Raw genomic sequence first — 13,571 nt, 5'->3', positions numbered from 1 at the left:
CCCCAGGCCGCACAGCTGGCAAGTAGCTGGGCCAAGACTTGAAGCCAGGACTGTAGAACCAAACCTGGCATTCTTTGCAGGACCCATCTATGCACTGCCTCAGATGGAGAAGGGTTTGCCAGGCCTGAACTTTTCTCCCTTTCCTCCCCGTAGATCCGCGAGAAACTGCAGCAGGTGATGTCTAGGAGGAAAGAGATGAATGAGAAGTGGGAGGCCCGCTGGGAGCGGCTCCGCATGTGTGAGTAGAGCCCCGGAGGCAGGGCCCGGGGGCAGGAGTACCCCCGCTGGAGTAGGGGAATAGGGAGGTGCCACCATGGGTGGATTTTCACTACTGTCTAGAGAGGAGCGCCCCACAGCACTGCTCTTCAGCAAAGCTCTGGGGCCAGGGGCCTCAGCCGTCCAGGCAGAAGGCTGGAGTGGACACGCTGCTGGAAGCCTCTAACCAGGCAGCGTGCCCCCACTCCCTGCCCATCCTCTGCCCCACTTGCCCCCAGCCTCATGCCCAGGCTGGTATGCCTGCAGAGCTATGCCCTGGGGGAGGGGTTGAGGGTTGGGGGAGGGGTTGGGGTCTGGGGGAGGGGTTGGGGTAAGGCTCTCATGAATCCCAGACATTCCTCCTGAGGAATATCAAGCGTAGAGGGGGCTCTTCCTCCTTCAGCTGGGTGCTGATGAGAGGTGGGGAAAAGCCACCACTCAAGGAGGAGTTGAGAGCCAAGAAGCGCCAACTGGTCCTCTGGCCACTCATCCAGCATCATGTGAGACAGCCAAGGGCTGGGAAGAATGTTCAAGGCAGAAGACTCCTTCTCAGAGACATCTAAAATACATTTTGTTTTCAAAATAGAGTTCTAATTAGTGAAAAATATAATTTAAAAAATATAACTATTGGGCCAAGCATGGTGGGTGATGTCTATAATCCCAGCACTTTGGGAGGCCAAGGCAGGAGGATTGCTTGAGCTCAGGAGTTTGAGACTAGCCTGGGCAACATAGGGAGACCCTATCTACAACAACAACAAAAATTAGTTGGGTGTGGTGGTGCACACCTATAGTCCCAGCCACATGGGAGGCTGAGATGGGAGGATCACTTGAACCCAGGAGGCTGAGGCTGCCATGAGCCATAATCACATCACTGCACTCCAGCCTGGGTGACAGATTGAAGCCCTCTCTCTAAAAACATATAACCATTGTGAAGCTAGGTTAGGGGCCCAGTGTGGAATGGGGTGGCTGCAGGCAGCAAGGGTGTCCATGTGGTTTAGGGACACCTATTCAGGCCCCCAGCCTGACCACTGGCCCTAATCAGGAGTGAACAGTTGGGTGCTAACAGGCCCTGGGCCTTGTGGGGGGGTCTGTGTCCTGTTCCCCCTGGCAGTGCTGGAGGTGTGCCAGTTCTCGAGGGATGCCTCTGTGGCTGAGGCGTGGCTGATCGCCCAGGAGCCCTACCTGGCCAGCGGGGACTTTGGACACACAGTGGACAGTGTGGAGAAGCTCATCAAGAGGCACGAGGCTTTTGAGAAGTCCACGGCCAGCTGGGCAGAGCGCTTCGCTGCCCTGGAGAAGCCTACCACGGTGAGCAGGGAACAGTGCTGGGAGGCTCAGGAGGGTGGCAGCTATGCCCTCATGTCAAGAACTCCAGGCCAGTTGTTAGGTAGTTAGAATGGTGTGACAGGCTTGGCCAGCAGGGACAATGGGAAGGAAAAACAAGTGGCAGGAAGTACTGACCTCCGAACGCAAAGGACAGAAGGGGCTGACTATAGAAGGAATGAACGCCAGGGCGTGGGGGGGTGCAGGGCCACGTCCAGAGGGAGGTCATCTGAGAACACAGCTCGCCTCTGTGGCTGCTCTGACCCCTGGGCCTTCTCCTCCTGTAGCTTGAGCTGAAAGAACGCCAGATTGCAGAGAGACCCGCAGAGGAGACTGGGTGAGTGGTGGCCATGTGTCCGGGGAGCTGAGTGTTCTGCCAAGTGGGAGTAGGGGGTGCCTTTCATCAGAAACCTGACATTGGGACCAGTTGCATTTGACCTCTCACAGTGGGCACCCTTGTCAGGAAGGCCCGGAGTGCCTGAGCATGAGGGCAGAGGAGCTTTTGCTTCCCCAGTCACGGGCGGGCTGAAGGCCTGGTGCAGGAGGAGGGGGCCGGGAGCAGTGGCTGCCAGGTGAGGCCCTGCCTTGGAGCCACCTGAACACTGGGCCCCACAGCCTGTGCTGCCTGGAACCTGGCTCCCTTCTGAAGAATCTGCCTTGGCTTCTCCGAAGAAGTCTCTGGGCGGCTCCTTGCCGAGCACTGTCCAGGCTGCGGGCTGATGGGATGGGGAGCTATTTGGAGCTTGCTATTTGGAGCTTGCTTCCTGTGGGCGTGGGTGAAAAGTCAGGCCTTGCAGGAGGCACTGGCCTCAGAGGGGTGCTTGTTTTTAAAGAGACTGTGTCTTCCTTAGGCCTCAAGAGGAGGAAGGCGAGACAGCAGGGGAGGCTCCGGTTTCCCACCATGCGGCCACTGAGAGAACGTCCCCGGTCAGTCTCTGGTCTCGTTTGTCTAGTTCCTGGGAGTCACTGCAGCCAGAGCCCTCTCACCCCTACTAGGCTCAGCCCAGCTGAAGGCGAGATGAGCTGGTGCAGCCCCGCCCTCCATCCTGCCCACATCCCTGCAGCCACCTCCCAGCAGAGCAGGCTGCGTCCTCATTCAGGGGTTCCGCATGAGAGTACTGGCCTTCTCCACTCCTCTCCTCAGCGCAGAGGAAACAGGCCAGCACAGTGACATGACGTTATTAGTTTGGTTTTATCTAATAAATTTTATTGTATAAATATATCACCATTTACATGAGGGGAAACACTAGCCAGAGATGATTAGTGCATTTCTGTACCGTCCTTTCCATTTTCCAACTCCTTCCTCTAGGCAGTACTCACCCCTGCACCCACACCTACACACATGCACACGCACACACACATGCATGTGCACACACACGCACACTCACCACACCCCCATACACACACCTCACAACCACACACCCACATACTCATGCACATATGCACACACCACACCCACCCACTTGCACACGCAACACACCCCACACACGTACACGCTCATACACCCCACACCCCACACCCCACACACATATCCACATTCACACCCACACACACGTACACACTCATACACACCACACCCCCACACACATCCACACACACCCACACACACGTACACACACACCCACACACACGTACACACTCATACACAACCACACCCACACACACATCCACACTCACACCCACACACATACACACACCACACCCCATACACACATCTACATTCACACTCCCACACACGTGCACATACACCACATCCCCCATACACACTCATACACACACCCCCCACACACTCATACACACATACACACTCATATGCACACATCGCACCCCACACACACTCATACACACACACACTCATACACACACCACAACCCACACACACATCCACACTCCCACCCACACACGCACACGCTCATACACACCACACCCCCACATCCACTCACACCCACACGCAATACACATATACACACACCACACCCCCCACACATGTACACATACACACCACACCCATACACATCCACACACACGTACACACACCACACCCCCCCCACACACACGTACACACTCGTACACACACCACACCCCACACACCCACATGCACACACCACAACCCTCCCCACACACGCACACACACATCACACCCCCCCGTACGCACACCCGCACTCACAGACACACACCACTCAACTGTCCCATCCCACCTGCCCCACTGCGGGCATCTTCAGTGGTGAAGTGGGGCTGCCCATCCTTGTAGGCTATTCCTTCCCCCTATGCAGAGCCCTCTCCTCTTTCCACCGACCTCGCCTGAGGCCTGTGGGTCAGTGAGTCTGGATATGGAGCTGGTTCTGGGACAAGAACAGACTTGAAGGAAGTCTGCAAAATTGAAGAGAATCCCAGGGCTTTGAATAACAGGGGTCATCCCCCCAACTTGTAGGAAAGGAGGATGAGCCAGAGGCCTGGCTCAAGGGACAGGGAGAGCCCAAGACAGCAGCTACCAGAGGCCTAGGGCATGTGCCTCAGAACCTTACCTGGAGCAGGCCCCTTAGGACCCCATGGGGTCTGTGCAGGGAGGTTGGGAGGCTGTCACCCAGGCTTAGGGAACTGCTCTGGGGAGCAGCTGACCGAGAAGAAAGCAAGAATTCAGCACATGGCTTGCATGGCTTCCCCCTGCATGTCCCCGCTGTGGCAGGATGCACTGGGGGTCAAGGCAGCCACAGATCCTTCCTGCAGTCTACCTCTCCAGGTGCCTGGTGAGCCTGCCTGAACCTGGGGGTGAGGTTAGGAAGACAGGCATTCCAGATGGAAGTTTGTGGTACCAGTCACCCCCAGTCACCCCCAGAAACATGTACGAACAGTGAGGCCTCCCTTTTTCAACCTTTCTCACCATCTGAGGGAGATGCCCTCCCCAAGTCCCCCTCCCCCCGTTCTCCCCACCCCCATTCCCCCTCACCCCCCCCCCCACACCCCTCTGTGGCCTCCAGCCTGGCCAGAGGCTTCCCTTTCATAGCTGCACCAGCCCACCATGCCCAGCAGAGGGCACTGCTGGGCTCCTGCTGAAGGTCTCTCCCAGAAGTTCCCTCTGAAGCTCCAGGTGTGGCATGTGGGGTCTCGCTTCCCTGTCTGTGGTGGACTGCGTCCCAGCCCCTTTTTCCCAGCAACAGCCCCTGCCGGAAGGAGAGCAAACTTTGGGGGCCTGGCATAGACTGCGTACGCGGGCTGGGGCTGTCCCTGCGCCCTGCCCCCGCCTGCTTCTGCCGTGCGTCCCTGTGTGTCTGCATGTGGCAGTGTCCCGGTGTGCGGGCTCCTCGGTGAGCACCAGAGCGACTCCATCCATTGTCTGTGTCATGTGTGTCTGTGCAAATGTAATTACTTGTGCATCAGAGCCGCCTCCAGCCAACACCTGAACGTCACCGGGTTGGGGGGAATAAAACCTGTTTGGACCTGATGATCTCTTTGGGGGAAGGAGTGAGCCCACATTCGAGACCCCTTCCGGAGAGCCAGCCACTCCAGCAGATGAGAAGACTGGACTGTGCCCGGTGCCGGAAAGAAACCAGATGGTGACTCAACACCAGACCCAAGGCCTCATGCACAGATTTCCTGCTGCTGCTGTCTTCTGAGCCCTTTGTTAAGTTTTCATGGGGATCCATGAACCTCAGAGGTATTAGGCCCTCCTAATACGCCATCCACATTCGATGCAAGAAAGAGGAGGACACAGCCTGTTGGGAAAGCCCAACCTGGCTCTGGAAGAGTCCTCGCAAGCCCAACGGCCGGTCCCTCCAGCCTGCCTGGCCGGGACTACCCCTTCACAGAACCGCAGGCCTCTCCCAGGGAGCAATGACCAATGGCTGCGCCTCCCCTCTGGGATAGGCCTGGGGGACGGTGGCTCTCCTGCTGGTCCTCTGTGTGTGGTCTGGTGTCAGTGCCCTATAGAATAGATCCATGCGGTGTTGCTTCATGTACAACCCCTCACTGTGCATGTCGGCTTCCTGCTGGGGGGAACTGATGGGAGTGGACCAGGCACCCCTGCTCCTGTCTGGACAGCTGCACACCACAGGGTGGCACCCCTCCCTAGTCCTACCCTTCCCTGTGTGTGTGTGCACATGGTGACTGGAGCTGCCATCCCACACATCAGCCTCTTTCTCAAGCACATCACTGCACGGTCCCACCACCTTCCCTCACCTCTTGCCTTTTCACATTAGAGCGTGTTCTGGTAAAGGCCAATACGTTCATAAAGGTAAGTGCATAGGAGGCCAGGCAGAAGAAACGAGACCTCACTCACAAAAGACAAAACTGCTGGAGGGGAAGTCAGGACATCTGGGTTCTAGTCCTCAATTCTGTTGGAAACTTCCTGCATGATTTTAGATAAACCACCTAATCCCCTGAGTCTCCATGCTCTTATAAAGCCTTCTCTGGAGAATTACCGAAAGTCTGGAACATTCCTGTATGTCAGCAATTTAGCAAATTATAGGGAGGGGCTGGGAGAAGTAGTTTTCACCACTTTCCTCTTGCCTGGTGCTTAGTGCTATGGTACCCAGCTGGTCTCAGGTACCCACTGGTGTAAGACGGGAGATGGGAAAGAAGAAGTAAAGGGCTAGGGTGTTTGCCTTTGTCCCTGTGGGGGAGTAGAGGCAGGGCTGCACCTCTGCTACGGTCAGGATAGTGCCCTGAAGGAGGCCCAGGTCTGCCAGGAAACCCTCGGCAGTGAGCAGGCAGACCTGCTCAAGACTGAGCACCTCCCTTTCACCTGGGGCTGTGGCCCTGGGAAGGACTTGGGGGTCCTGCTGAGTATCCCCCACCTCCCGGGCTCAGGGTGCCTCAGAAGCCCTAGTGTAACATGTGTGGTGAGAGGCTGCTTTCTCCTGGGAGAGAAGGAGGCGGATTGCATGGAGAAGAAATGGTATTGAAGATGCTGCAAGTCCCCCCAGGCTAAAGGTCCCCAGTGCACAGCCCTGCGCATCTTCCTGTCCCTTGTGCCTGATTCTGGTTTTGGGAAGTGAAGCGGGAACTGCTCTGAGAACTCCCTCAGCAGGGCTGCGGTGATGCCATGTGTGACGTCCCTGAAAGGGATTGGTGCTCCTAATCGCCTTTGCTAGGGCTCACTGTGTGGGATAAACATACCCTGCCTGCCTCCAAGCCCCAAGGCTAGATCCAGGCTGTAGTGCAGAGGGACCCCGGGATGCCAGGCCACTCCAGAAAGCAGCTGCTGGGTGCCCCTCATTATCAGCCTTCTCATCAGGAAGTCAGGGAAAGCTGTCTTCCCCAAGGGCAGCTCACAGATGCCCTTCTTGCGCAAGGCCTTCCAGCACCGCCTGTGCAGCCAGTGACCCTGGAGAAAGGGCCTGAGCATCTCGCTAGGGCTGAACATGGAAGCTGAGACTCCTAGGTCCCTTGCTTCTCCATTCCCATAGAATTAAAGGTTTATGTGGCTTCAGGGAAGTAACCAGCACTTACGAACATGAGGGGCTGAGCAGGTACTGGACTTGCAGCCAGGACCACCTCTTGGCCGGTGTCTGGCTGGCTAGCTCCAGCTGCTGCTGCCCCTTGGCAACCTGGGCACCTCCCCCAGCAGCAGCCTCCCTGGCAGGCAGCCAGGAGCTTTAATCAGCGGCCAGCGGTGGGGCTCTGACGTCCTTGGATGGAAGAGATGTGGGTGTGGAGACAGCAGCTGTGTTTCTTCTCGCCTGAACAAGCTCTCCCAGTCTTTCCTTCTCCTCCTGCTACTCTTTCAGACATTTTGCAGCGAATGCAAATCTTATGTTTGTTGGTAATGGGCAGACCCAGCTGGAAACAACGTCAGTTTTCCCCAAAACCTGGGCGTGTTCCTGTCTACCCAGTATGCCTGAGTCAGTGTGGCAGGGGTGTGTCTGCCTACACTCTGGCACTGCGCCTGTCTCCCTGGAGAAACCTGCTGTAGGCTCTTTCTGGACACCTGCCCGCTGCTGGGCATGTCCCTTTCTCTTTGCTGTGGTCAGATTTAATATTCCTGGCCCCTCTGCTCTAAAGACTCTTCCTAAATTCTTTCTTTCAGGCTGTGTTTCAGAACATCCTAGATACTGATGGCCTCAGGGTGAGACTCAGTAAACATTGGAGGCATCTCAGAAATGGGTTTGAAGTGGACGACGTGACCACTGGGTGGCAGATATCGATGGGGGAGTCAGTGTCTTCTAGCTCTCTCTAGTCTTTCAAATGCTGAGTGGCTGGCTCAGAACCACTGAGCGACTAAGCAGTCATCAGCTCCTCCAGGGCAGGGACCTGAAGAGGTCACACAGGTGGTGGGCATGGTGAAGACAGCTCCTGAGGAAGCCTCATTCTCTTCTCACGCCCTGGTGACAGTGGACCAGGTTTCTCCTCCCCTGCACACTGCCATTCCCCTTCCCCTCCATTTGCTTTACCGGGTGCCCTTCTGCCCTACATCCCTTCCTGTCATCTTGGCCAGGCCCCCCAGTTGCCGTCTCAGACAGCTGGACTCTGGGGTGCAGTGTTGCACTGGACTGCTTTCCTACCCAACTTCTCATAAGAGCCCCTCCCCATCCCTTGGCCTGCAATCCAGGGGACCCCTCACCATGCATCCCAGCCTCAGCTCCCCACCCTGGTTCTTTCCCCCTGTTCAGCAACAGCCTCTGCTTTCTCCTTTAAGGCATCTGTCTCTGCCCACCTTAAGTTGCCATCTCTTCATCTCTTTGGCTGCCCTCAGCTCAACAAACCATTTCTTTTTCTTTTCTTGCAAACAACTGTCTTCTGAACAGCCTTTCCAACCCACCCAGTGACAGCCCTTCTCACCCAGAGGACAAGAGCTGAGACATCAGCCATTGGGCGAGGGCAACACTTCTTGGCTGCCTGCTCCCTGCACCCCACAGTCACCAGCACTCTTTGGTTGCCTAAGGCATCTAGCAGGGGGTCTTGTTTGGCCCCAAGCCCCTCTTCCAGCTCTGGCATGATTATGCTGCCTCTGTCAATCAGCCATGTGTTTTGCATAAGCCAAGGTCATCTCATTGAGACTGCAAACCCCATCGGGCAGGTGCTTTCCTCTGGAGTGAGGATACAGGTCTCCCCTCTTGCAGCAGGATTTAGTAAGAACACAGAGTTTGGTGCCAGACAGACCTGCATCTTCAACGTTCTTCACTAATGTGTGACTATGGACAGGTCACTCATTCTCTATGACCCCCAGTTTCCCTTGTTTGTAACACAGGGGGTAATAACTACCTGCCTTGTAGAGAGGCTGGGAGGATTGGAAGAGACGATGTAGGTAGAGTAGCTGGCACCTAGTAGGTGATCATTTAAGTCCCTTCATTTTCCTCCATCTCCTACCTCAGTCCTTCATCTCTTAAAAGCATGTGAATTCTAACATGAATTCAGTCATGGCATGATGCATCCCATTGCTGCAGTCAGTCTGTTTCTGGGGTGCATCCTCAGGCCCTAGTTCTCACTGGCGTTACCTTTAGAGAGACCTTGTTGCCTGTGTTCTTTGCTTGTAAATGCATCCGGGTTCGCTGAGCATCTTCAGAACCTCTGAAAGACCCTGTGGTCCCCAGCCAGGTTGTGTTTCTCCTGGGAGCCTGAGGAGTTTGTCGTCTGTGTGCAGTCCTCTACGCCACCTGCTGGCTGAGCTTGGACATACACCTTCACCTCCTTTGGCCCAGAGAAGACGTTTACCCATCTGCCCATGTCCCTGGCCTGTTTTGCACATCCTCTGTGGAGACCCCAACCCCCTACCTCCCCCACTCAAGCCAGTTTCCTAGCAAGGCAGGACACTAAAAAGTCAAGCTTACACAGACTCCTGCTTGACTTTGCAAGACTGCAAAGACCCGGAGATGGTCATCCCCCACCCATTGGGAGCCTGTGGCCTCTCCATGTTGGTTTGACTACAATCCTGTGAGGCCCCAAAAGGGCTGTGCCCTCTTTTCCACTGATCCCTGTCAACCAGCAACCGATGCTGCCTGTCTCCTGCCCTCCTCTGACATCACGATCCCACAGCCAGTACACACAGCTCAGACACTTCCCCCTGCCTATTCCCCAAACCAGAGGACTAAAGGTAGTGCCTTCCCTTATTCAGCCCGCTCCCCAAGTCTCTTTCACCTCCACTTATGGTCTAGACTCCCTTGCTGCCCCCAGCTGGACACCCAGAATTTCTTCCAAGCAGCAGACTCTCCTCCTTCAGAGTGTCCCCTGCTCTGGTGGGTGACAGGCCTCAGTGGTGCAGGTGGAATCTGCATCTTCCTGATGACCTGAGGACTCCAGCACAGCCCCTGCCTTACAGCAGAGTTGGAAGAGAATCTCAGATCAGCTCCTCCATACGTGGCGCCTTTGGGTAGAACCTGCCGGTCCCTCAGTCACACCTCAGCCACATGAGTAGCGAGCATTGCCTCTCCTGGCGCTTTCTGTCCCTAGATCCCACCTCCTGTCAGTCAAGGCAGTCCCCACCTAAGACCATGGCCTACTTACAGGGGGGCAGCCAGAGAACCCTCACCTCATCCCCTCTTATTAGCCCTGAGGCTCAGGGGAGGTGGGTCCTCCTGCCAAAGCATGCTGCTAGCCTGACCCAGGGTCCGCAGTTGGCATGGGTGGATGGTTCAGCTGGTCAGCTGGGAGGTCCTTGATGGATCTGGCCTAGAAAGAGGCAGGGCTGAGCCAACAGGACCACAGGCCTCCCACTGCAGGTTCGCAGCCAGGGGGTCACGGGTGGGTCCCTGCCCAGCTACTTGGTTCCCTGCCTTCCTGCACCACCTGCGGTGCCCTTTCCAATTTGAGAGGCATTGTGTGGATAGGGAAGCAGGGCCATGGATTCTTGCCCCAGCTCTGCTACTAACTTGCTGTGTGCTCTAATCTCAGCCATCACTGAGCTTTTCCAGAACCCAGTTTTCCTATCTGAGATAGGAAGGGCTGAATCCCATGACCCCAAGGCCTCTTTCCAGCTCTAGAATTCTGAGAATCTCTTTTCTCACAGGAGCTTCATCTACCCCATCCCCAGCCTCCCCCACCGGCTTCCCTGATAAGGCCCCCATTGTTGATTCTACCTACATACCCTTCCCAGAGGAATGGCTAGAAATAAAAGGCCCCAGAGAAATTCCTTATCTCTTATGAATTGCAAAAGATCTTTACATACACACTCACATGCTTGCAGGGCTGTGTCAGGCTCCCACACCTCCCCTCCCCCAAGAAAGGAGCCTGCCAGCAGCATCTGGCCGTCCCTCCAGCCTGCTCTCTGTTGTTTGAGCACTTTCCCTGGGCAGATGGGAACCCCAAGAGTAACTTTTTAAAAAATGGTCCTGCTTCAGAAAAGGATTTGACCTCTTGGATATGTATCTACATACAATCTTCCTCAAAGTCTTTTCTTGACAAAGTTGTGAGGTCTTTGTAAAATCCACTTGTGAATTACCAGAGCCTTCCACTCAGCGGCACGCTGTTGTCCTCGGCCGGACCTGGGGACCTCTGCTTTTGGCTTCTGGGGCCCCTCCACCTCAGTGCCCCACTCCAAGCATTGAGGCAGGGCCTCGGGCCACTCCTGCACTGCCCTAAAGGGGTGGGGCCTCAGGCCCTTCTGCACTGCTTACCTGTTCACATGGTTTCCCCCTTCCTGTCTCAAGCCTCAGAATGTTCCAACCGAAAATGGCCGAGAAAGGAGGGGCTGAGGTCTTGCCTGTCAATGGCTGAGATTCCCTTTCCCCATTTCTCAGTCCTGAGCATCCACTACTCCAGGAACAAGAGGGTTTTTGAGATCCTTACACTAGCCCCACAGGACACTGGCCACAATAATTGCTCAGCAAAGCCCCAGGGAGGCAGGGGTGGATAGGGAGGGGTGAAGGATCATGAGAGAGCCAACACTTACAGACATGACCTCACTTTTAAAGGCTGCAAACCACCTGTGAAGTAGGTCACAGGCTCACTCCCACTAACTGAGTCAGGAAGGTTCTCTGCCTTCCCCCAAATGGAATTCAAGGGACTCTCACTCCACACCTGTCTGACCCAACACCTGGGAAGGGGTGGGCTTCTTATGAGGCCCTCTGCTGGTGGTCCCGGATGGGAGAGCAGGAAGAGGGCTGAGGGAAGGGGCCAGCTCCGTCTGAGAGCTCATTGGTGTCTCTGCTCACAGGGCCTTCTAGAAATCCCTGTCCTCCTTCTTCCCTCACCCCAGCCCCTCTTGGTTCCTCCTCCTTGTACCCCTCCAGGGAGTTGGCCAGACTCCTGGGAGCTGAGGAAAGGATGAAAGGATTGTCCCCAAAGCCTCTCCCCCGTCTTCTGTACCCACCTTCATTACACCCCACCTTTCTCACCTGTGTCCGCTCCCCTCTCCCAGAGAGGAAGGGAAGCCCTGCCAAAGCCCAGTTCCTTCATCTCTCACCCTCATTCTTGGCCTTGGCCTTCAGGGTGGAGAGGACAGAATGCATTTTAAATTGTCTCTACAGGAGCAGTCAGGAACGCCAAATAAATCTTTGCATACATTGGAAACCCCCATTTTCCAAAGCCAATCTGTGCCCCGGTCATATAATTTTTTATTACACTGGCATAGCCTCTGAATGTCCCTGCCAAGGAATGTGGGCCAGGCACCCATTAAGAGGAAACAGAAGAAAGATGGGATTAAGTTGGGAGTCAGCCCTGGCAAAGTCCATCTCTATTTTCAGAGGACAGTTTTCTAAATGGAGGAAAATGGAATGGAAGTATAGGAAGAAAATGTGGACACAGAGGTCTCTAGCAAAACCAGTCCCAGGAGAGCAGAGCCTGGGTGAGAGGGGCGAACATGGCTGAGAGGGTCTGGCAAGCTTCCCTCCCTATATCTGCCGTGGCTGCCTCTCTGAGACCCAAGGGCAGGGAGAGCACTGATGGTAGCAGGAGCAACAGTGCAGCCCATGTCCCCTCCTCTGGAACCTACTCCTACCCCTCTTGGAGGAAAAGCAGGCCCTCCCCAGATGCATACCCAAGTCAGAGTGCAGGACCCACAGAAGGACCCCCAATCTAGGCTTCCAGTCCCATCCCTGCCTCTCCTGCTCTTCCTCTCTGCTACGGTGATCCAGGCAGTGCTTTTGGGCCTCCAGATCCTTATGGTCAATGCTGGCTCATTGCAAACAGTCTAGGGTCCAAAGGCTGCCAGATGCATAGAGAGAAGAGTGGCCTGGCCACAACCCTCAGGGGCCACTAAGGTGGGAAAAGATGAACACCATAAAGATGGGATAAAAGCTCAGGTCTGTCCATTTTGGGAGTGCATGTTCCAAACCGCCTCCTATACCTGTTAACCTTGTTGTTACGAGGAAATGCGGAGTCCTCAATTCTTGGTCTTACTTGGAAGAATTCAGCCAAGAGACCAAGTAGCAATGTAAGCAAAAGGTTTATGAAGGAAAATAAAGAGCAGTGATTTTATTTATTTATTTATTTATTATTTATTTATTTATTTATTTTGTGACAGAGTCTCACTCTGTCTCCCAGGCTGGACTGCAGTGGTGTGATCTCGGCTCACTGACTGCAACCTCTGCCTCCCGGGTTCAAGTGATTCTCCTGCCTCAGCCTCCCAAGTAGCTGGGACTACAGGCACGTGCCACAACGCCCAGCTAATTTATTGTATTTTTAGTAGAGACGGGGTTTCACTGTGTTAGCCAGGATGGTCTCCATCTCCTGACCTCGTGATCCACCTGCCTCGGCCTCCCAAAGTGCTGGGATTACAGGCGTGAGCCACCGCGCCCGGCCTGGGAGTTTATTGAAGTAGACTCCAAGAGAGGAACCAGCGGGTCTGCTTGGGAAGCAGCAGTATTCAGAGCAAGAGTGAGGTAGCAGCAGAGACAGTACACTCTGAAAGATGAGGCAGAGCAGGCTGCTCAGAAGATGACCCAGCAACTCGAGAGTTCTGCCTTGCGGTTTTTAAGTTCCTCCACACACTCTTTAAGTTCCTGCCTCTGTCTCAAGTCTCTCCCTTTGTCTAATTCCCTGCCTCTGTCTTATGTCTCCATCTTTTTGCCCCACCTAGTTCCTGCCCCAGGTTTGTGGGACTCCCCCTTACTGTCTGCTGA

The 13,571-nt window shown here is 55.1% G+C and overlaps 1 protein-coding gene across 1 annotated transcript in view; it reads left to right on the top strand.

The window, feature by feature from the left end:
- The window catches only part of SPTB (spectrin beta, erythrocytic), a 79,220-nt gene that overhangs the window by 56,098 nt on the left and 9,551 nt on the right, over window positions 1-13,571 (top strand). Inside the window, exons 28-31 of the mRNA XM_025392131.1 lie at window positions 154-238; window positions 1,367-1,563; window positions 1,866-1,915; window positions 2,430-2,505. Coding sequence (XP_025247916.1) covers window positions 154-238; window positions 1,367-1,563; window positions 1,866-1,915; window positions 2,430-2,505 — 408 coding nt within the window. The remainder of the gene's footprint in view (window positions 1-153; window positions 239-1,366; window positions 1,564-1,865; window positions 1,916-2,429; window positions 2,506-13,571) is intronic.

This window comes from Theropithecus gelada, chromosome 7b (assembly GCF_003255815.1).
Source record: "Theropithecus gelada isolate Dixy chromosome 7b, Tgel_1.0, whole genome shotgun sequence".
In the NCBI taxonomy this organism is placed as follows: Eukaryota; Metazoa; Chordata; class Mammalia; order Primates; family Cercopithecidae; genus Theropithecus; species Theropithecus gelada.
Note: the sequence above shows the minus strand (reverse complement) of the source record. Positions and strands in the feature narration are given on the sequence as shown.